The sequence below is a fragment of the Mus musculus genome, chromosome 3 (genome assembly GCF_000001635.26).
Source record: "Mus musculus strain C57BL/6J chromosome 3, GRCm38.p6 C57BL/6J".
NCBI classification, from domain to species: domain Eukaryota; kingdom Metazoa; phylum Chordata; class Mammalia; order Rodentia; family Muridae; genus Mus; species Mus musculus.
In genome coordinates this window covers 138,048,761-138,072,241 of record NC_000069.6, presented here as the reverse complement: position 1 = coordinate 138,072,241, position 23,481 = coordinate 138,048,761, and the positions used below count along the sequence as shown (strand labels likewise).

The 23,481-nt window shown below is 46.8% G+C and overlaps 1 protein-coding gene and 1 long non-coding RNA gene across 3 annotated transcripts in view; one reads left to right on the top strand and one right to left on the bottom strand.

Annotated features, from left to right (window-relative positions):
• 1110002E22Rik (RIKEN cDNA 1110002E22 gene) overlaps nt 1-10,000 on the bottom strand; it is a 19,260-nt gene extending 9,260 nt beyond the window's left edge. Inside the window, exons 1-2 of one of the 2 annotated variants that reach the window (NM_001370862.1) lie at nt 9,944-10,000; nt 1,793-7,221 (exon numbers count right to left, since the gene is read on the bottom strand). In NM_001370862.1, the coding sequence (NP_001357791.1) occupies nt 1,830-7,190 (5,361 nt within the window). In that variant the 5' untranslated portion in view covers nt 7,191-7,221; nt 9,944-10,000 and the 3' untranslated portion in view covers nt 1,793-1,829. Of the gene's footprint in view, nt 1-1,792; nt 7,222-8,111; nt 8,157-9,943 lie in introns of those variants that run through there. The other variant, XM_030252339.1, reaches the window with a different exon arrangement.
• On the top strand, nt 4,854-23,481 carry Gm5105 (predicted gene 5105). The gene is made up of 4 exons (NR_037975.1): nt 4,854-5,318; nt 17,812-17,944; nt 19,665-19,795; nt 22,546-23,481. It is a non-coding gene; the product is annotated as a predicted gene 5105 (long non-coding RNA).

Sequence of the window (23,481 nt, the reverse complement as noted above, 5' to 3'; positions counted from 1 at the left end):
GCAAGACCCTTCCTAGCCACTGACATGCCAATAAATATTGGATTAGATAGTAATGCCTTCATGCTGCTAATATAGGTCTGGTTACCTTATTTGATAATGCATACACTTTCTTATCTGATAATGCAGGAATCAGCATCTCTCTCTCTCTCTCTCTCTCTCTCTCTCTCTCTCTCTCTCACACACACACACACACACACACACACACACACACACACACACACACGAGAGGCAGGAATATGTTCCCACTAGAGATAACAGGAATGTTAGAGAGTCTGTCACCCCCAAGATTACAGTATTCTCTTAGCTCAGTTCCCATTTTCTTTTCCATGCAGTGTGGTTTTACCAAGGAGTGAAGAGCCTGTAGGCACATAATCTCAACCCTTCTTACTCTGCCAGGCGGAGAGGCAAGTCTGCACACAGCTCTGACACCCATGTGCTCCTGCCGGAAGGCATCTTCACTCCGTCTTCTGTGTTTGACCTGAGGTGTCCTGGTTCCAACCACTCACTCACATTCATGCCTCCTATCAAGTTCCACGGGCTGTATTTCCAGCAGAAATCCCTGCCTGCGCGCGCAGGTCAGACTCGGTGTCAGAAATAGATTTTCTCTGATTTCCTTTGCAAGTATGGAAGTTGTTCTTTTTCAAAGGGAGAGTAGGTACTTATGGGGATTAGCCTTGGAGCATGATGGGTTCAGCCAGGGTAATACGGCATAAAATGCAACTTGACCCAAGGAGTAACTTGGGCTCCAGAATCTCACCCCCTTCTGAAGGTCAAACTCTGTGTGTGTGTGTGTGTGTGTGTGTGTGTTATATCTAACCACACATAAGAACATACAACATACACAAAAAACCTTAAGGAAAGTATTCTGATCATGTGAAAAGTCAAGAACAAGAACTTTTACAAACTGTGGTCTCTGACTCTTTTGCCTGCTTGTAGGACCCTTCTCCTATTGGGCTGCCTTCTGTCCAGGCTCAGTGTGATTGTCTGTGCCTGGTCTTATGTTGCTTGCTGCTATGCTCGTGTTTGGTTGATGTTCCTGGGAGGCCTGCTCTTTTCTGAGGGGAGGAGGGAGTGGATCTAGGGGAGAGAGAAGGGGGAGGGAGAGATTGGCAGGAGGGGAAGGGAGGAGAAACTGCAATCTGGAAATAATCAATGAGAAGAGAGTAAATTAAGTAAATAAATAAATAAATGAACTACATTAATAAATCAGAATATTGAGTTCTGAGCCCCCCCCCAGGGTAGTTTTTGTTGGTTTTTTTTGGTTCTGTTTTTGTTTGTTTGTTTGTTTTCTTTTTAGAATAAGAAATTCCGTGGGGCAGATGGAAAGAAAGAAGAAGTACTTTTGATGGCTTTGGTAAACATCAATTTGACATTCTCCATGCTTCCAGGGGAGCAAAAAGTGTTAAATGTGTTTCTGGTGAGCTAACATGGTTTGCCTGTTCCACCTGGAGGCCAGGAACAAAGAGAGAGGCTCACTCCAGGAAACCTAGACCAGGGTTTCATTTTTTTCTCCTTCCAGCCTTTACTAAAACAAAGGCCAAGGGACTTGCGGAAGGTGCCTTCCCCCTTTGTTCTCTGGTGAGAGAAACACAGCAGGCAATTTGCCATGGTCAAAGGGGAAAGGCCATCCAGACTGAGGGATGAGGGAATGAAGAGAACACATTAGTTACTTCGCAAATCGGGCAGAGTTTAGTTTTCTGGAACACCCATGTCTACAGATAGCCTCCCTAACTCTCCCACTCCCAGCACAAAGCCACCAGGACATCAGATCATCAGAGTAAAACCCACTCACCAGGAGCTGTTCCATTCTGCTTTTTTTGAGACGCTTGTCATCTGTGTTCCACCACGAAACTCATGGTGGTGCCATCGAAGGAAGGGGGAGCAATGATCCGTGGCCCCAAGGGCTGTGAGGTGATGCTGATGACAGGCTTGCCGTGCAACTGGGCAAAGCCCTTGGCCCCCACGAGCTGGGGTGTGGCTGCCGGGGCTGAGGAGGAAGAGGAGGCAGGGGACTGACTAGAGGCCATGAAGTACGGGGCTTCAGTGAACGCTGCAGCTGTCTCTTTGCTGGGGGGCTCTGTAGCCACAGAGAGCTCACTGCCTCCTGGAGTGTGAGCCATGGGCGTGGGCTGCAGGGCGTTGGGGGGCAGCACTGTGGGCAGAAATCCAGGATAGATCATGTAGGTGGGCCCATAGGCCCCAGGACTCAGGGCCAGAGGAGGTACAGGGAGGGACATGGGTGCCACAGGCTGTTGTTGAGAAGTCATGGGCACATCCACGTATTGCCCTGTCTCGGGGTCAAACAATCTCCGGGTCATGGGTTGAACTGGCGTGTCCACCAGATAATACTGGCCGGTGGTCACATCCAGGAGCATCTTGCGCTGTGTCTGCTGAGGCTGTGGCTGCTGGAAGGGGTCTGTGGGGACAGCAGCTGGGCCTGCAGGGGCTGGGGCTGGCATACCAGGCGGGGAGAAGCAGAGGACCTGAGGCTGGGCACCCTGAAGGGTAAAAGGCAATGCCTGCTGGTGGTAGACAGCAGTGGGAGTGTGCTCAGGGCTCTGTGGCCCTGTCGGGGCAGCAACGACTGTTTCTCGGTGGTTGTCAGGTTTGGTACGCCAAGCTGGTCTGCTGGTTCCACTGACCTGAGATCCTTTGGGGTTACTGGGGACCTGGCTGCGGGCACTCAGTGGAGGTAAACTACAGAGAGTGGCAGCTGAGGAGCTGGGGGGCCCATCTCTGGAAGCCCCAGGTCTGCCAAGCAACTCTGCTGAAGCAGCACTTCCTTTAAGGGGGATAGTCAGGTAATTCTCACAGTCACTGTTGCTCTTCTCCAAACTGACAGCAGTTTTCCTGTTGGAGGCATCCTCAGGAGGGGCTCGGGTGGCTGGGGAGATCTTGAGGGATCTGAGTCCCTGCGCTTTGATGCCCTTGGCTGTTGAAAGGCCCTCGGGAGAAGGCCCTTGTGGGAACTTGCCAGCAACACCTCCAGTTTTTTGAGTGCTGCTAGAACTCACCGTGAACACGTTCCGATTGCCGGGGAGTGGGGGTAGGGGCTGCAAAGGTTGTGTTCTTTCCACATCTTTGTGGACTGGAGGAATATAGAGTGACCGGGGCCTTTCTCTGGCCATGTTCTCAAAGGCAGCCGCCCGGGCAGACACGCTCTCCGTGCTGGGGTTTGAGTTTCTCCTCTGCAGACGTTCTATGGGGGCTGCTCTCAGGACCACGCCACCTTTGTGTCCCGTGTCCCTTTCCTCCACCTGTCCCAGCTGCTTGGCCAGCTTGTCAGGGTCTCCTCCTTCGGGTCCAGCTACCCCTTCCTTCTCCTCACTGGCTATGAGTGACAGGACATGGCTGTCAGCCATCATGGGCAAGGGGTCACTTTTGCGCTTCCATTCATTCCTGTTGAAGCTGTAGAGCTCTTCCATGGATCTCACGGCAGCCGTCAGCTTCTCCAGGGCATTCCGGGCTGGCTTTGGGGCTTTGCCCTCCTCCTTGGCCTCTTCCTCTTTGGGCTTCTCAGGGGTCCTCTGAGCAGACGCTTTGGAGACAATCTTGAGCACAGGAAGGTAAGAGCCTTGCTCAGATTTATTGGGAGCAATGGTGGCCACAGGCAGCCTGCCAGATGCCCTGTGAACCAAGACAGTCCCTTCTGGGGAGGAGTTCAAGAGTCTACCGCCATTGCTCACTTGGCTCACACCTTCCCTGGGCTCTCGATCCACACCTTCTTCTCTCGGATTCGCAACCGCCTGGCACATAATCACCATAGGGGACAAGGACCTAGATCCTCCCGAGGCAGGAGTCAGCTGCCTAGGCTTAGGCCCTGTCAAGCCCTGCTCTGGGGTGACACTGCCCTTGTCACTGCTATCGCCTGACCCTTTGATTAGCTTCCTCACGTCCCTCACCTGGTGGAGAGGTCCCGAGGCCTTGGACTTGTCTCGAACATCCCTCACCTGGAACTGGGGTACTTTTTCCAGATTGTCGCCACCACGGAAGAGTTTCTGCTGGGTTCTGCTGTTATCCTCAATGGTCTTGAAGAGCTTTGAGCTGCTGCCGCTGGCCAGCTTGGGCGTGAGCAACTTGGCAATGTTGAAGTCTGAGCTTGGCTGCTGTACACTTCCCAGCCGGATCTTGATTTCCGGAGCCTTGGGTCTGATCACAGCCACCGAGGTAGCCTGTGCAGCAGCGGCAGGGTACTTGGTGGCCTGCTTCTCTGGCTGTTTGTCCTTGGGTGTCTGCTGGATGTTGGGAACAAAGAGGCGAGACATGATGGTAGACTTGCTGGCAGAGATCTCCCCAAGATCAGCCCTCCAGTCCCCACCTTTGCGGAGCTTCAGCCTCCCAACGGGAGCTTTCTCCTCCAGTTTCTCTGCCTCCTTCTCCTTCCACGTCCGGAAGGCGCTGTTCTGACTCCGAAGGAAGATGCCCTTCACCGTCTCTGAAGCACTCTTTTTAATTTCACATACTTCTGTGTGTCCATCGGAGACATTTTGGCCGGAACCCGTGTGGCTCTCTCGAGGAGTACTGGCTTTGAAAATGGGGGATTTAGAACCTACAACAGACCCTTCTCCACCTGCATCAGACACACTGACCACGGTGTACTCAGAGCTAGCCTCGGAGTGTCGTGAACTCTGCCTCTGCAGACCCCGCTCCCACGGCTTCTCGGCCCCAGGAGGTCCCTCTGTCTCCTTCGTGCTGGGGGGGTTACGGTGAGATGTATCAGTGACTTCTCCTCTCTCCATCTTAAACTCATGCTCTCTCTGCATCTTCTTAGAGATGACGTTTTTGAGCAGGCTGGAAGCGAATTTGGACTTCTTCTGGGGGCCATCACTACGGGAGGCAGGCTTGCTACTCTCAGATGTCTCTGAGCCGTCATCTGTGTACACAGAGCCTGGACCCTTGCTAGAACCTTTGGTGATTCTGCAGGGCCCAGTGGCTGAGCTGGCTTTGCTCTCACTGCGGAGATTGAGCGGCTCCAGGAGTGTGACCACCCGAGAGCCAGTTTGGACCTGCTTCTGGAAGCACAGGGGTGTCTCCACATGTTTGATTTCCCCCTCAACTTTGCTGACCACAAACTCCAAGGCCTTGGTCTGCGACTTCTTGGTCTGGAGGTAGAGCTGGTCTGCAGTGGCTCGGGTGCCACCACCCTTCCTCAGACCTGCAGCCACAGAGGCTGCGCTGCTCCTCAGCAGGCTCTGCTCCACTCTGGCTCCAACACCTCCACATTTTAAGTCCAGGAAGGTTGACCATCGTCCAAAGCCCACTTCAGAGAGCGTGGTAGAGGATTCCCGGGAGCTGATGTTCAGAGCCTCAAAATAAGGGTAAGCAAGGCTCCGGAAGGCCCTGGAGGTTAGGTTCCTCACCTCTTTGTCCGCATCGTCCAGCTCGCTCACTGCACTGGAGGCGCCACTGGCGTAGTCCACCAGCTCCTTTGCCCGGATGGCCCCGCACCTGGTTTGCAGGCGAGCAGGGACAGCAATGAATTTCTTTGCATGGTCCTGAGCCACGGCTGCAGCCGAATTTTGCTTCAGTGAACTTGAATTGTGTTCAGCAGCTGAAGAGACTCGGAGGCTCATGTCGCCTTCATGCTTGGCAGCATAAATAATGTTTTGCTTTGCACGCACGTTGCTAGGCTCATTTATAGCCCGGGAAGTTGGCTTGATTGACAGGAGGATCTGGCTTGCTGCACTCCCACAGCTGCTTGCAGCAGTGGCCGATGCCCCTAAGGCTGCCTCCCGGAGCTCCAGCAAAGGCTCAGGTGGAGTGGCAGTGCCAGGTCCAGTGGGTGGAGGGACAGTGTCACTGTCAGAGGGGCCACTGCCCACTTCCGTGCTGCTGGTGTCACGGCCGCTGCTGCCTGCCCCCGGTCGAGCCAGGTCGCTGCTGATGGGGCTGGGAGTCCGAGTGGTGTTGGTGCTTGGTGTGGTGCTGACGTAACAGCTATTGTCATCATCTTCTTCTGTGGTGATGTCTCCTGGGGTCTCATCACTGCCACCAAAGGAAGCGTAGTCCACGAATGAATAGATCACGTTGTTGTCCTCGAAGTCCCAGCGAGAAGCCAGCCCCACGTCGAAATCCATACCCTGCTCTACCTCAGTCAGCTGGATCTCATGGGTGGTGATGTAGTGTGCATCCTCGTTTCTCAGGGGACCCCTCTTGCTGTGGGACTTAGCAATAATGTCCTTGCAGGACGCTATTCCATCATCGACCCCTCCTCTTTTGTCCTCCCCCGCTCCTGCCCGGTCTCCTGCTTCTTCTCTGTGTTGTCGGCAGCTCGTTTCGGGATCACTCTCAAAGCCTAAGGATGAAGAGGAGGTGGCCAGGACCCCCAGTAACTTGGTGGGATCGTCCATTTTGGAAAGGCCATTGTCTTCTGCACTGTCCACCAGGGAGGAGGAGGAGGAGGAGGAAGACGAGAAGTCGTTCTCACAAGCCTGGGAGGGGAGGCACTGGGAGGAAGCAGGACTCTCCCCCGGAGCTGGAGCCTCAGGGGCATGGCCGCTGGGTTCATCCTGGGCTTTTGTCTTTGGACTCCTGGAGGCCTGCTGTTCTGGTGGCAGTTTCAGGGTCTGGGGACTCTCCCTTCGGAGTCCAGCTGAAGCACACGTCTCCACATACTTGGCTTCAGGCAGGGTAGAGGCTGACGGCTCAGGTAGTGGCCGCAGCTGCTGCCTGGGCTCCGGGCTGTCTTGTGGTCGGCTCACCGGGTCCTCCGCAGGCGTCAGGCTGGTCTGTGAGTTCATGTCAGACGTACCGCCTTCCATTCTGAGCCCTTGTCCAGGTTTCAGAGACAAGATGAGGCAGTGGTGAGCGCTGGGGCTGTCCTGGGTCCCCCTCTGGTCCCGGAGGGGCCACAGAGTGGCCTGAAACAGGTTCCCACGTGCTTGGGCTGGCCCCAAGGCTGTAGGTACCACTGCCACAGTTGCCACCACCGCCCAGTTCTTCAGCCCCTGTGGTGGGGCCTCGGCAAGCCAGAGGGAGGTGGGAGGGCTCCCAAAAGAGGCAGCAGAGGTGGTCTGTAGCCAGGGGGCTGCGGCTCTGGCCGCGATTGTGGCCAGTGTCCTGCTGCTGAGCTGTCCAGTCCAGTTGCTTGTCTGACAGCGTCGGTGGGTGGGGGTCTGAATGCCATTAGCCAGCGACGAAGCAGCATCTGTAGGTCGGACAGGGGTCTGCCAGAAATGAACGGAAAGCATGTGCTGTCCCTTGTACAGCTTTGTCGCTCTCCTGGATGGGGAGATAGAGGGTCACGTCATTCCAGAAATATTTTTAGTGTCCATTCCCTAGTCATATCGAAACTACACTTGAGGGTAAAAAGAAGAGATGCGGAGAGGAGGCGGGGTGGGGGAGGAATGTGGCTTCTGATTCAAATCAGCCAAATGTTCATTGTAATCTGTTTTAGAGGCGTCTAGCAAGCGCACAATTACCCTTCGCTGGCTGCCATCTTTCCCCAGCCTCTGATTAAATGAATTTTCTCTCCTTGTTCAAAATTCAAATTTTTTCACGGTACTTCAAATCCATTAAGGAAACTCCAGAAATATTTCAAGTCCCACTTGTGCATATGGTAATTTTATAGTTGCCTCATTTGCATTGTCTTTCCCTCTTTGGAGAGCAAAATCAGATGAGGGATGGTCATAGAAGCTTTCACAGGACAAGAATATTTCGTCATCCTTCCCTTTGGCCAGACTTATACTCTGTGAAACATAACCTATTTGTTTCAAATTGGGAAAACAAAAAACAAACAAAAAAAACAGAAAACAAACAAACAAAAAAAAAAACCCAACAACAACAACAAAAAAACCAAACCTCTTCTAAAATCCTTGCTGTGTTTACTCAAAGCTTAAAGGGGGAATTTCCCGAGACCTAAAAGCTCCTTAAATAAATTTAAGCTACAGGCATTCTGAAGGAATACAGAAAGACAATATGGACAATACTTCAAATCCCTACAGTGACTACTCAAGCTCAAAACCGTTCCTAAACTTGTAAACGCACTACAAGACAATAAGTCATGTTAAATATAGCCTTAGCTACAGCTCAGCGATTGGGTTCCCCTGGCTGCACGCCAGCTCTGCAGGGCAGAGAGTCAAAACGCAGGAAAGAACAAGGAATATGCTTACCCTCCCTGAGTACAGTGCGGCTTGGAGGGAGGTTCAGAGAGGAAATGTGAGCCTCTGGCATGCCCCTGAAAATACGGCCAAAATCCCAGTTCACCCGCTCTGAGATAGATTCATTCCAAACAAGTCAAGATCTGGACAGGCAGATTTGCCAAGGCAACAGAGGGGTCAGTGCTAGCAACCTTTGGGGCGATTCCCCGGGCATGGTCCATGGAAAACCACGACTAGGTTTTGGTGAGACCTGGCCCTCATCATCTGCCAGGCCCAAGTCCACCTCTATACATAGTCTGTGTGTCACCTATGCCGATTGGATAAAGCCCTATTTTAAACATCCACATTTGTGGAAAGGAAAATAACACCGCCAACCATCCCCTTTTGACATGAATGCCATCCCCACGCTGAAAAGGGTTCCTTCCTCTGAGTAGGCATGTGCGTAAGTGAGAAGTAGTCACCCCTGACAACTGCAGCGTCTACCTTCTCTCCCTGTAGGCATCCCAACCCCACCATTCTCCCTAGGACAAGCCCTCTGCCCTCTCTACTGCCACTAAAACGTGCCCAGAAGAGACTGAAAACATCTGGAATAAAGCAATGGTTATTAAGCCATAACTCAGGGTCATGGGAAAGAAAAAGAAATACCTTCCAAATCTTAGTTTCTTAATTAGTAAGTACAACTAACTAGGAACATTTTTAACATTTACGCACATATTAATGATTGAATTCTGGTAAGAACCACATGAATTAAGTACAATTACTATACTGATTTTATAGACGGGGAACCTGAGACACAGAGGTAGGGCATGATTCAAACCTAGGCAGTCCAGCTGGAGACCTTTACGGTTACGATAGGCAATCAAGGTGGGTCCCCACAGTCAAGGTGGGTCCCCACAAAACCATTCAGAGTTGTTACCCCGTCAACTATCAAATCTGCATGACCACAAATAATCTATGTAACTGGTTGAGGTTTGTTTGTTTGTTTTTATTTCAGATATTCAACCCGAGAACACTTTATGGACTTGGGGGGCTAAGGAACACGATTCTGTTAATAAAATGGATTAAATATAGTCCCCTTCTCTCAGGCAAGCAGACTTTTGAGCTCGCCATTTTTACTTTTCTTTGAGGCTGACCATGCCTTGGGCAGTAAGAAAGCCCTGGAGATAGTCCAAGACAGTGTGAGACACATGTGCTTCCTGGCTAATCAAGAGGCGAGAGTTTCTGTATAGTCCAAGGAAGAATCACTCTAGCGCTGTCATATGGCCCTGTCTGTCATCGCAACACAACAGATTTTTTTTCTTGAGTTTCTTCCTGTGGTTAGCAAAATATAAAACTGAAAGTTCTGACACACAGGGTATATGGTAATGTTCTCTCTCTCTCTCTCCCTCTCTCTCTCTCTCTCTCTCCCTCTTCCCCTTCTTCTTTCTTCCTTTCCTTTCCTTTCCTTTCCTTTTCTTGCTTGCTTTCTCCCTGTCTTCCTTCCTTTCTTCCTTCCTTCCTTCCTTCCTTCCTTTCTCTCTCTCTCTCTCTCTCCCTCTCTCTTCCTTCCTTCCTTCCTTCCTTTCTTTCTTTCTTTCTTTCTTTCTTTCTTTCTTCCTTTCTTTCTGTGTTTTCAAGGCTGGCCTCGAACTCAGATATCCACCTGCCTCGGCCTCCCCCAGTGCTAGGATTAAAGGTCCCAGACTACAACTGGTCACCATAATTTCTTAATACCCAAAGTTCCGCAAAACCTCCTGAGGTCTCCCCTCTCTGAGAACCCAGCCCTGGCCAAGCTCCCCACCTCCCCCCAACCCCCTCCCCCACAATCAGACACAGCCTGGTTCGGTTCTAACGTGGGTTCTTACCTTCAGAATAGGTGTGTGGCTCCTTCAAGGATTTCCAGCTAAACAATGCCAGTGTCGATATGGTGGTAGTGGGGGTTCCTTCATATAAAGTCAATTTCCAAAAGGTTTTTTTTTTTTTAAGTCAAACCAAAAATTCCCTTTGTGGTTTAAAATCAAATAAGCTGAAACACCATAGTAGGGCTGACTATTAAAAGAAAAGAAATGTATAAATAGAAAAACAGCAGCCAACTTTAGGGTAAAGAAGACAATTAAGGACTCCACACGGTTTCCCTTCTGGTGTTTTTCAGAGTTCTGGGTTAGTTTATGGTACCATGAAAAGGGGTGGTCTGAGATCTAGTGGAGTAGCTTGGAGTCATGGGTAGCTACCGTGTCCTTCATTCTTACAGGTGGGTAGCCACCGTGCCTTTTATTCTTACAGATGACTCTGATCACTTTTTTACAGATGAACTCAGTGGTTGCCTGCCTGACCTCAGGTGTTGAGCAATTGATGTGACTAATATTGCCAGTATTAACCCATGGTGAGCAGGCACGCGTGGTTAGACAGGCAAGGTATGCCCTGTTGATAACTTTATATGGGAACTCCAGGAGCAACAAAGGAAGTGACTCAGCGTTGTTACATTTCTCTCTGAGGAGAAAGTCTCTTAGCTTTCCTTGAAGGGTTTCTGAGATAGTTCAGTGTATGTAAAACCTTAACATGACTTAAGAAGTGAAGAACGAAGGCCAGACCACCCACCAGCTGATTAAAGGTCATGCTTATATTTTGGGTCTCCAAATCTGGCATAATAAGATAACTAAGTGTGCTATTCAAGAGAAGAAACCGTTCACAGAAGGCAAACCTTAGACTGGAAACGAAGAGATGTATTAGGTTAAACTTAACCTCAGAGTCAATGCCAAACCCTTGGCCAACCACAAACATTCTTAGTTTGTCTGGGGCACAGCAGGGAAGAGACAGTGGTGCTTTATATTGAGTTGAAGGTCTTTCCATAAAGATGTGTATCGCTCTCAGCACACACTTATGTGAAGAAGGCTTTTCTGGGGACCACTGCCTAAGACCTAGGACGTGGCTAGCACCTTTCCAAGCCTAGGGATGGACATGTGAAAGTTGGCATCTGAAAGAAGGTGCCCTATCATACTATTTAATGTACTAAAAGGTACGTGGTTATTGAAATAAGCCCTCCATAATCATATGACTAAAAAGTAGTTATTGTTTCCACTTTATGGACTGAAAAAAAAAAGCGAGGCTAAGTAAAAGCTTGTGCCTCTGTAGGGCTTTTCACCATTTTTCCCAATAATCAAATGCTGCAGCCCTGGTTAAAATTGGGTGTGAGGTGGACCCAACCAACCTTAAGTAGTTAATTGAGTACAAGTCTATGAGGTGTATGGGGGGGGGGGGTGTCACAGGACCATACCCATCGCAGGCTAATTAAGCTGTCTCATAGCCTTTAGCCAACTGCCCGCCTCCGGGACCAGCTGGTCCAAAGACATGGAGAAGCAGGATTAGGAGCCAGCTATCCCTGTGAAGGGGAAAACAGCATGTACGGTGGGAGGGCGAGCCCGGCATGGTGTCATGGGGCCACACACACTCTAGATGCAACCCCTTAGCTATGCCCTTAAAACTTGGAAGGACAGGAAGGGACAGTTCACCACCAGAAATAAACCCTTAGTAAGCAGCCCTTGAGCCTGCCCACAAGCTCAGATATGGAGTGGAGTGGTTGTTCACTTTGCGGCTTGAGCCAGGAGGCACGCATATCAGGGAACTCATCTTCTCTGGCTGCCGCCCTCCTCTTCTTCTTGTGGTTTGAACTCCTCTTGGGCCTTTTTCAACCCCTTTCTCTTCTGTTATTCCTCCACGTCCCTGATGTTTTATGTCCGGCAGTTGGGGCTGTCTGGCCTTCCTCGTGGGGGAGCTGTGGGGGTGTCAATGTTTTAGATATGACTATATAGAGAAAAATGGCCCTTGAGGACCACCCTCAGGTGGAATCTTTAACACAACTTAAAATAGACTTACTCTAAATCTGGGTCCATCTTATCTGTGGCCTGTCAGTCATCCTATTGTATGTTAAGAGAGAAGGGAGGCGGTGGCATGGGGTTTCCCAGTCTAGGGTAGCAGGACAGGGAAAATGTCTTCCTGGCCTTTCATAGGTTACTGTGGATTGTCCCAGGCCAGTTGGAAGCAGGATATGATTAACCAGCCAAGTCGGCTGCTGTGCAGTCACATAGGTTGCATATTTCTGTAATTTTAGGAAGGTGGTTTTGTGTTTTCTTTCTCTCTCTTAAGTCTTGGTGTTACATTTTAAGCCCCAAACTCTTCAGGTTTTTTGTTTGTTTGTTTGTTTTGATTCTGTCTACTTTGGAAAATGTGTGTTAGCTACAATATTACTTAGAATGACCATGTCATATCTCACCAACATGTATATTACATTATTACCAAAATACCTTATGTCTTAGTCCATTATTACCAAAATACCTTATGTCTTAGTCGCTGTTCTATTACCATAAAGAGACACCATGGTCAAGGCAACTCTTTAAAAGGAGAGCATTTAATCAGGGACTTGCTTAGAGTTACAGAGCCTTAGTTCGTAAGTATCATTATGGCACGTAGTGTGGCTGCAGCCATGTGTCCATGTGTGATTCTGGAGAAGCTGAGAGCTACATCCTGATCCCAAGGAAGAGAGAGAGAAAGAAAGAGAGAGAGAGAGACAGAGAGACAGAGAGACAGAGAGGCTGGGCCTGGTGTGAGCTTTTGAAACCTCAATCTCCACCTCAGTGACACAGTGCCTCCTATAAGGCCACACCTCCTAAACCAAATAGTCCCACTCTCTAGTGACTAAACATTCAACTCTACGAGCCTGTGGGGGCCATTCTTATTCAAGCCACCACACTTTATTTAAAAAATGGAATTGATTTACTGGCCATCTTTCTCATAATAATTTATACTCTCTTCAGGCAGGGTCATGTTTGACTTGTTTATTGTTTTTATTCCAACATTTCAGACAGTAAACGGTTTTACAAAAATAAACCTTTTCATTCTTTCTTCGTTAGGATCCTTCCCCTTCCACTCACGTATCTCTCCCTGCCTCCCAGAGAAGGGTCTGGCACATTTCAGGAACAAAATAAATCTTGTTAACCAGCAAATGACTCGAGAGTAGGGCCTTTGCACCCAGTGGTATGGTGTCAGTGGTTAAGAAGTGTATTTAAAATAAATGGAGGCAAACTGCCAAAATTATTTAAGGAGAATTTTACTAGCTGAAAAGAAAGAATGGTTTATAAATGAGACATTAAATGCTTCTTCGACATGTATGTAGTATTAATGCAGTTTAAAAATCCACATTCAAAGTTCTTAGAAATAAGACTCAAAAGTAACCAAAAAAAAAAAAAAATCACAATTTCCCTTTGCCTGCCTTCTTACTGCCTGAACAACAACAACCAATTGTTTAAGATAAACTAGAACTTTAAGTAGATTGTTATCACCACAAATTCGAAACCATATCCTAAATGTAAGAAAAAAATTAATCAACAGTTGAGTCAATCCAGAATAGATATCTTTAGGTTCTTTCCCTTTATCACACCAGCCTCTGCCTCCAACAAAATCCCATCTCTTGATCAGCCTGAATATCGTGTAGGTGCCTCCAAGTCAAGACATCACCTTTGAAAGGTCAGGGGTCATTAACCAATAAAGACTTTCCTCTGGGCTCGGAGCACTGACTGCTTTCTGCTGGCAGCTGTGGGTGAGGAGAGCTGCCAGGGGGCCTGAGTTTTGCTACTAAGCTTAATGGGATTACAAAGGAAGGAGAAACCAGCCAGCTACATTTCAAGCCAACAGACCCTTCGTATGTTTACAGCATGTTTTCCTAGTAACCGTTTATTTTGCTGAAAACATTTAAATAAAACCCTCCAGAGCCTTTTGAGAAGATGGTTTCATATTCCCTGCTCAAACACCTGCCTGATTTTACTGTGCTATTTTAGTATGTCCTGAAAACACGTGTTCCCTTCTTCTATATGATTCAAGTTGGTTTTGTGTGTTTACTGTTTATACAGCCTCTTGGAATAGAAATAAGTGCAGAAGATTTTCTGGCTATGTAGAGAAACCCAGACAGGAAAGCCATTTTCATCCAAGCTAATACATATCAATTTTCCTATGTGAGAACCAACTTGGGAATATGTTCTCCTAGTTGTGAGTTGCCATATCCTAAGACTTAGTAGACAGATGAACACACTCCGGGCCACACACACTTCTCTCTTGTTCTTATTTCAGAAGAAATACCACTGTATTAACAAGCAGGTCTGGATCAGTACTTGGGTGCTGGGAGACATCTATGTAATGGCTTCTCTTACTCAATGTGCCACAGACTGGACACTGGTCAGGCCTATAGGACCTACCTTAACACAAAAAGCAGGGGAAGCCAAAATTCTCCTTGAAAACCATTTGAATCACCTCTAAGTCCCATTTCAGCATAATGGCTGCACAACCCTACATAGAATGAATGTTCATAGTCATGCACAGTATATGCATAAACATGGTCCCTTGGAAAATAACACATTCGCAAACTAACACCTATCAACACGTGGTATCCCCAGCCCAGTGCTTGACTTTGTACCCATGGAAAACCCTTAGATTCAACAAGAAGCTTGGCTTCAGAGATAGATTTATGCTTTGAACTCTGACTTCAGTCCTCAAGATTTGTTCCCAGGCTGTGCTGGGAACAAGTCCCTTTGGAATCAACTGTGCACCCTGGGCACTGTGTCCAAAGACCCACTTCAGCGTTGATTAGACAACTGGTATCTGGGCCCATCATCATATCTGCAAAGGCTGGTGGTGTTCAGAGCCTGGGCCTTTTCAATTTCCTATTTGCTATTTGCTGTATTTCTTTTCTGAAATGCTCTGTTCATCTGGCTGACTCTGCGGTGGACTCTAGAGGGATCTCTGTGAATGTGCTTTGCATTCCTTACATTGTGGTATAGAATTTAAATCATGGATGTGGCTGAAATGAGCGCCTGGCTGATGAATATATTTGGGCAGGAAGCAGTAGGCTTTGCAGCTTCTGAGAGAACTGTCACCCATCACGGGATGGCCTCCGAGACCCCCACATTTGTCCTTTTGTCGTTGAGCAGCTGTGTCGGCTCAGTTCCCAAGTCACTGGGCTTCACTGCTTTCGACTCCTACAGTGACTGGTCTGAAGGAAAGAATGCTGGTGACTTTGTGTCACTCACTGTAAAGAGAGTAGGAATGACCTCTCCCGAAACTTGTCCTGGACAGTGTACAACCTGTTTGGTGAGACTCCAAGCAGCCCTTTCAAGTGGGTAAATAATAGTGATTGAGGTCTGGATGGGGATTGAAGGAGATTATACTTGTAAACTGCTTTAAAAAGAGTCTGGCATGCAATGCACCTTCCACTGTTGTCCACAGCTACTGTTTGTACTTCTGGTTTTGCGATAATGAGCACCTGGGGAGAATTTAGATCAATACAGTTTTCTTAACTTACTCACCCAAGATATCGCAAAGACTAGAGTTCACCACTCTTCCAAACAGTAGAGTTGTCCTCTAATCCTGGATTTGTGTCTAGAAACAGATTCAGGCAAGCCTTTCTGGTTTTGTAGCCTTCCGGGAGAGGAACTTAGAGTTGTGGATTTTGTTGGAGAGTAGAAATGTGCAGGAAGAATAATCCCTGGATCACTTAGCTCAATCCATCTTCCACAGGCACTGCCGTCAGAAGCCTGTCTGTATTAGCAACACATAGATTCCCCCCCCCCCCATTTGTCAAACTCTACAGGAACAAAAAAGCACAATAAAATAATGTAATCTGATCATCCTTCAGGGAACTGAAATTTAGCTAGTCTGGAAAAATATATATAGATAGTTGATCAGAAACATGGTTGAACATTTTTGTAAAAAGGGTTCAGTAACTGAATAGTTCGTGCTCTTTGATGGAGTGATCAAGAGGAATATTATAAAATACAACTACAGTTAAATCTGTTACTAAAATTAGGCTTCACTGAACTCAATGGCATGTGCATCCTTTATAAGAATAGGTACGACATCCTGTTGTATATAAAGACTGAGGAGGCCAAGAAAGTACCTGTTGTAAAATGTAAAACTAAACATCATTGCTACTGACTCAGTCGTGGATATACTGAGAAAGTTCCAGTGGAGATGCTGACACCACCCTAATTGTACATGAAGAGTTTACCTGGGGGATGGGGTCTGTACAGCGGGGATTACTGCAGCAGTTCTCAGCCTGTGAGTTGGGACCCCCTTGGGCTTTTGGAAAGCATAGGTACTTTCATCACAATTCATAACAGTAGCAAACTTACATTCAAAATTCCTCCATATTTATTCTGAAATGTCCTCTGGAAAGGCAGCCACAATGGCCGCCTCTTCTTCACACAACACTTCTGCTTAGTCACACTCACAAGCTGGCCCTTTCTCCTCTTCCAGGTTATTAGTTAAATAGCACTTTCTCCATGAGGTCCACCGTGACAGATCTGTGTTCAAATCTGCTCCACTCCCAGCTCCACAATTTTCAATGTCCTCTCACTGCTCAGTAGTTTTAAGCAGCAGCTGTTACTTCCCAGTGCACTATTGTTGCTTGCACTCAACTATTATTCTCTGCAACGTGGTTCCCTCTCCGCTCCTCCTGGAGAACTGGCTAGCCCTGGGTAGAGGTTCCAATCTCCTTAACTGACTGCCTTGCCTGCCGGTCCACATCTCCTTGAATGCTGAGCATAGCTTTATAAATGTACTAAGGAATAAGTGATTTGTACATCAAAGCCCTGAGTGATAATGCTGTATGGAAAAGAGACTTCAATGGAGGGCTCGGAGCTGAAGAAGCAGAAAGACAAGTTGGGAGCCTCGTGCTCTATGCTAGGTAAGAGCCAGATGGGATAGGGCCAGTGGGGAGGGTTGACCAGGAGGAAGGAGCCCAGTGCTCCCATTTCTGTTCCAGCCACCTCCATTCATTGTTAGCAATTACTTCTTCCTCACTCCACCCTAGTATGACTCTTAAATCTTACTTATAGCATCTTCTTAAAACCCAGTTTAAACCTTAATACCCACTAGAAACCATAGCTAACTTGTGCCAAATGTTTTGCCACATCTTGTTTTCCTTTACATCATGCCCAGCCTCGTGTCTGAGCATCCCCAACTCAGATCTTTACAGGGTAACACATTGTGAGGCCCTCAAGGCCAGTGAATATATTTTATTGACATTTCCTTTTTGTAATTAAACTGAGATTAATATCTGTTCATGGAAAATAACAAATCACTGACAATTACTTTAGGTCAAGTTCAAGAAATTTCCTTTGGGGAAAAAAAAAAAGGTGTATCTACCAGGGCTGTGGTAGTGCATACTTTTAATCCCAGCAGTCAGGGGCAGAGACAGGCAGATCTCTGAGTTTGAGAGTAGCCTACTACAGAGTGAGTTCCAGGACAGCCAAGGCTATATAGAGAAACTCAGTCTTGAACACCCATCCCATGGGAAAAAAAAAAAGAAATTAAAGAAAGAAAGAAAGAAAGAAAGAAAGAAAGAAAGAAAGAAAGAGAGGGAGAGAGAGAGGGAGAGAGAGAGGGAGAGAGAGAGGAAGAAAGAAAGGAAATGAAGAGAATGAAACAATGGGTATCTTTTTGTCTTAAATGGTCTTAATTTAATCATATGGCAATATCAGCTGCTGAAAAACTCATTCTTGAGCAAGCCAGACAGTTTTTAAATTAAAAAGAAAAAATTTTTTGAAGTACATGTGAAGAAATACCATTTCTGCAATTGTAAAGATTTCATATACATAAAAATCTAAGCATAAAAGCTATTGTGGCTTTTTAAAAACCAGATAAAGATTCAGGATTCCAGGCTGTCACCAATGTCCTGTGTCTCCAGCCTTGAAGATTCGTTCACAGTCTTCACCTCTAGAGAAGATTCAACCAGTTGTACCACAAGTTTGAAGCCCTGGGAAGCTGGCCAGAACTGCCCAAGAATGTCCCCCTTTGTCTCTTCCAGCCTGGATCTGTGGGTGAGTCTGCTCTGCAAACTTGAGTCTTCCATGCAAACTTTCTGACCAGCAAGGCTCTGCTTGGTCTCAGGAATCGACCCTGGAGGTGATTCCCCCGCAGGGGCCTCAGCATTCTCTCTCCTCTGCAGGGCCCTGTTAGGGAGGATCAGATGGCTCTTGGCTGACTCACAGAGCCAGGCTCCATTAGACTTGCCTCTTCTAAATTTAGAGCACTTCAGTAAACAGCACTGTGAATCTGCTGTGTGCTTGCTGGGAAGGGCATGACCACGTCCTCCCAAATCTCACACACGTATTTATAGCCTCTGGGCCTTCTTATCAAATTGTCATCAGCTTCACGTTTTACCTTAAACTTCAACCTTCAATCAGGTTGCGTTCGGTGTGGTCAATAAGTTAATTGGAGGCAAAAGACCCCTGACTCAGAGAAGGATGAATAAAAAAATAATAATAATAATAACATTGAACTGACAATTCAGTCAGGACCCTGACCGTGTCGGGCAAAGTCTGCCAGGCATCTGAGACTGATGTCCCATTGGTTGTCATGTGACACCATCACCCATCAAAGACCTAGTCAAACAAGCAGAGACAGTGTGCTGCCTGCCCAGATTCACCTGAATAGTGTCTGCAGAGCAATGATAAAGAGACAGACCCGATTTTATTGTTTGAAAAGACCCTGGTGATGAAGATGCTGTCTTTATTTTTTTTGGTTTCAGGCTCCCCTCTGGTCCAACAGAAACAGCATCTTCCTTCTCATAGCCAGTGCCTGATCTTCCAGTTTCTCTCCCCCTAAAAAACAAAGATCAGGATAGAAAGCACCGTAGGTGTGCAAAACCCAGCCTGGGTTCAGAATGGAAACCTGTGGGAATCTCGGGGTTGGTGGGGGGGGGGGGGAGGATGTGCTAAGCAGCCCCCAGTAGGTACCACCTGTGCTTTGTGGCTCCTGGTCTGAAATCTAACCCTTCTCCCCCACCGTGGGGTCTGCTGTGACTGAGGAGGATGCACAGGGCTCCATGGCATCCTATCTCCCTCCTCTACTACTTTCAAAATCTGTTAGGTTTGGAGCTTATTTGCCTACTTGCAGCCAAATCCTATTTTATTAGTTTAACATATCAATCAAGCAGATTTATAGTGGCAACTTAATAAAGAGAACCTCTCAGTCTGAAAGCAAGCCGGTCGTCGCGATGGAACGTTATTTAAACATGGAAGAACTGATAAAGCGCAGGACAAAGAGGCAAAGATGAGTGGAAATTCAGCCAGGCTTTGTATTTTGCCCTCTCTCATTTTCTCCTTTGGTCACTACCAGCAGTCTGTGTGTCCTTGGTAAGTTCCATCAGCCCTTCTTTGAAACTGGTAGAGAAATAAGATTCTGTGCATTTACAAATGAGCAGTACGATTGTAGGGGGAAACCTCCCCTGCCGTTTGCTTTAGCTTACAACATATAGATTATGTTTCTTCTTTACAAGAGGAACATGGTAGATCCTCTTGTTAGTTGTGCAAAGTGAAGCTTTTACAAATGGGCATCACCTTGTGGGGAGAACCTGAAGGTCTCATTTAATGTCACCAGTATCGATTAGCTCTGTGACCTTGGCCGCTTAACTCTGTTGAACTTCCTGTGCCTCTGTTTACTAAGACCTGCTTCACAGACTCATCATGGTCACTTGAGATCACTGTGTGTTGCCAGCCTACTCATTTGCCAGTCCAGTGACTGTTCATCGTGTTCCAGGAAGATGGATGTGTTTGGTGCTGATGCTGCAATCCACAGAGCTCATGTACTCTCCATTTCAGCTTTCTCCCGAGACTTCTACTTACCTTTTGTTAAAATGCTACGCAATGCTGGATGCTGTCGGACGTGTGGTAAGGGATATATTTATTTTCCAAACTACCATTGTTGCACATTTTAAGAATCTCATAATGATAGGAATCTTTAAAAAATAAAATTTGGTTTCACAACTTCTTAGAAATACACCTGCTGTCTAACTTGAAGGGCAAGTGGTTAGAAATAAGTTCGGAATCACAAAAAGAGAAAGCACCCGTATGAGTGAAGTGTCTGGGCAAGGCACACTTTGAAGAGGGTGCACTCGGGCAATCGCATAGATGGACAAGAAGTTTACTTAGCTTTAATTCAAACTCCGGTGGTGACTATGTGGTATCCCCATTGCCTGAGGTCCAATCACACAGTCTTATTCCATTTACTAGCTTAAGAGAATTGGTCCACAGGAATAAAGCAAGAAGGGATTAGATAATTTTAATCTGAGAATGTACACTACCTTTATGTAAACAAAGGTTTCACTATGTGGAGGAGAGAAAAGAATTAAAAAAAAAAAAAAGAGTCCTACAAGATGAGGGAGGAACAAAATTTTAATTCCTTGTCATGATTCAAGTTTTATAGTATTTGGTATAAAAAGACTCATATTTAATTTTTTTTACAACATTACCCATATTACTTCATATCTTTCAAATATGTGAGACTTGTGAACAAAGGGACTAATTTAAACAACATGGCATCTTTACTGGACAGGATAAAAGCAATGGCTGTGTATTCTCAGGCTTTCTAAGCAAAATGGAAACAACGTGCCTGGTTCTTTGTGGGTATGGATGCTATCCAGGGGCTCAGTGTGCTGGAGACTCGTCTACATTCCTCTGTAGTCCATCCCTATGCCCTGTGTCCAGTACTTTGGCAGGATATTCCTTCGTGGCTACTCTTTTGGCATTCCTAATCTGTGCCACAGTGCTGAAGGGATGGAGTCTCCTTCTCTGTCAGCTCTGGTACTGAGGACATTCCATGACCTCCTTATGGTGTCTCCAGTTGCTGGGGGTGGGGGTGGGGGCCTTGCTTTCATTTGGACTCATCACCTGGACCTTTTAACACTTGTCTACAACAAGAACTATGTTAGTGTTACATTAGGTCCTGGGGTCTTATATACCTCTCATACCCATCTCAAGATGCTGTGGAGACCGGGAGGTCTTGGAGGTTTCTCTAGTCACAAGGAAAATGATCATCCTTGTACTTGCATAGTTCAGGGGTGCTGCAGACACCGTCTAATCTATTCTCCCAGCACTGTCCTGGAGTCTTTCAGTATATGGTACATGAGGAAAATTAGAAGCTCTGGAATATTCCTTGCAACTAAATCTGAAGCTGGTTGTCTTACACACTTTGCATTCTCTCTCATCCTCTGGCCACTGTAGTCAAGCCGTGCAGGCAGGAGCCATTGTGAAGCTCTACCTAAGTCCAGGCCTGCTTCACGCCTTGGAACATCTCTCCCAGCCTCTATCCAGGCTGTCGCCGCCTTTGCTCAGACTCTTTCATCTCTCCCTGAGTTATGGTGGCAGCCCTCTGTCTTCCCTCCTTGCTCTCAGTCCCCACCCACGCCCTGCCCAATGATTAGCGTTGACGAGCTGACCCGTGTAAATCAAACATGATGCTTTTACTCCTCTGCGTTCAATCCTTTCGTAACTCTCCACTGCTTCAGGACTCTCAATTTAGCAATAAAAAACGCTTACTGGACCCACAAAATATCTAACAGTGGTAGTATTAAGGAAAGACAAATTTACATCCATGACACTACATGCACACCAAGCAGACTGATTGCTAGTGTCAAATTCAGTGAACTACACAGGGTGAAGAGGATACTGAACTGAATCTTAGCCACTGGGCCAACATCAGTTACAAACCATGGGTGTCCATTCACACCCACAAATCATGAGTCGAGTTGCTTCCATTTTGCTTAGAAAGCCTGAGAATACATAGCTATTGCTTTATATTGTCCTGTAAAGATGGCATGTTATTTAAACTAGACCCTTGGTTCACAATTCTCATATATATGAAAGACAGGATGTAATATGGATAATTGTGTAAAAAAAAAACCACTAAATGTGAGCCTTTTCTATCAGATACTGTAAAACTTGATTTTGACAAGAAATTTAAATCTTTTGTTTTTTTAAACCTCCCTCATCTTGTAGGACTTTTGTGCAAACATTTTGGTCTCCCCTATCCTACCCAGCAATTCTGGCCTGCAGCGTGAGATTACCAGAAGACAAAAGAACTCCAGAAGAGGCAGCCACACATCACATAGAAATAAAACATGGGAAACAAAGCAGGGTTAAAAAAGAGTTTGGGGATGAGGAAAGCTGAGTTCTGGTCCTGACATCGTCACCTGGTATTTTATGTTGATGTAAAAGGACTGCACACTGCCGTAGATTCTCACGTTGTGCTTAGCAGGAACCCAGAGCGCCCAGCATTATTGAAAGGCCGCTGCAAGGGGAAAGCGGGTAAATATAGCTCTCTCAATATATGCAGATTATTTTTAGGATCTTTCAATTTAACTATTGTTTTCCATCACTGTTAGTCCTCTGTGTGTGTGTGTGTTTGCTTGTGTATGTTTATGTGTATTTACTTAGCAAAACTTTCTTTCTGCAAAAACCAACCAACCTACAGCAACGCTGAGGAGCTGGGGTTCTTCCAAGAAAGACTACTACTGAAGTGAACCCTGACTGGCCTTGGATTCGTGCAGCTGTCCAGGCTCAATGGGCACCGTAACACAGACAACAGGGTCATTTCCAACTACAACAGGTGTTCCTGATTTTAAGTCTTTCTTAAATTTCAGCAGAGACTGCAGTATGGTCATGGAAAAAAGTTGGAGGAGATGAAGGAAGATGGGGGTGTGGAGTGAGTGGCGTGCCCTGGGCATCTCCAGCTGGTCCGTGTGCTTTCTGTGCCAGGGAGCTCTGCTCGGCAAGGCCAACAGGACAGAGATGGACTGATTCGGCTTTCAACTGTCACCGGTCACCAAATGACTTATCTTGTTTTCCTGGGTAGTGACAGGCCACCAAACACGCTAAACTATTGCTCCCAAAGATAGTTTAACTGTTCACAACAAAATCAGACTTGCCAGGGATCTGAAGAAACAAGACAAGTAAGAGAAATCCATTGGTTGCATAGAAGATGCATTATGTTCATCTATGGATCCTGAGACCCAAGTAGAGATTCTAGGTGTGGAAAACACTTTCATGAAAGACTACTACATTTATGTTATTAGAAGGATCTGTGACTTTAACTTTTAATGGACCTTTAATAGACAAATGAAGAGTTCAATGTCTTCAATTGCATGTCAAGCATGAGCGTGCTAGGTGGCATCTTGTCCGGGAGACAATTCTGCCTGGAAAAACGGACTAAGCCCTTACACCTCTGAAAAGCAAATGTCAACTACATCGTACTGACTTTCTGATCTCAGTCTGCCATCTTTCTCTGTCATGCTAACCGCTGTCTCAGTGCAGATATATACAGCAAATTTTAAAAGTACTCTTAGGTCTGAAGAGATGGCTCAGGAGATATGAACACACAACTGCTCTTGCAGAGGACAAGTTTGATTCCTAGCACCCAGGCTGGGTGGCTCACAAACAGCTGCATGGGATCTGATGCCATCTTCTGGGTCCCCAGAGCATCTGTGTGCACACTCACATACCCTGACCCAGGCACATGTAAATATACAATTAAAAATAAAATGTATTCTTCTCATTCAGCTAAAAAAAAAATCATCCTT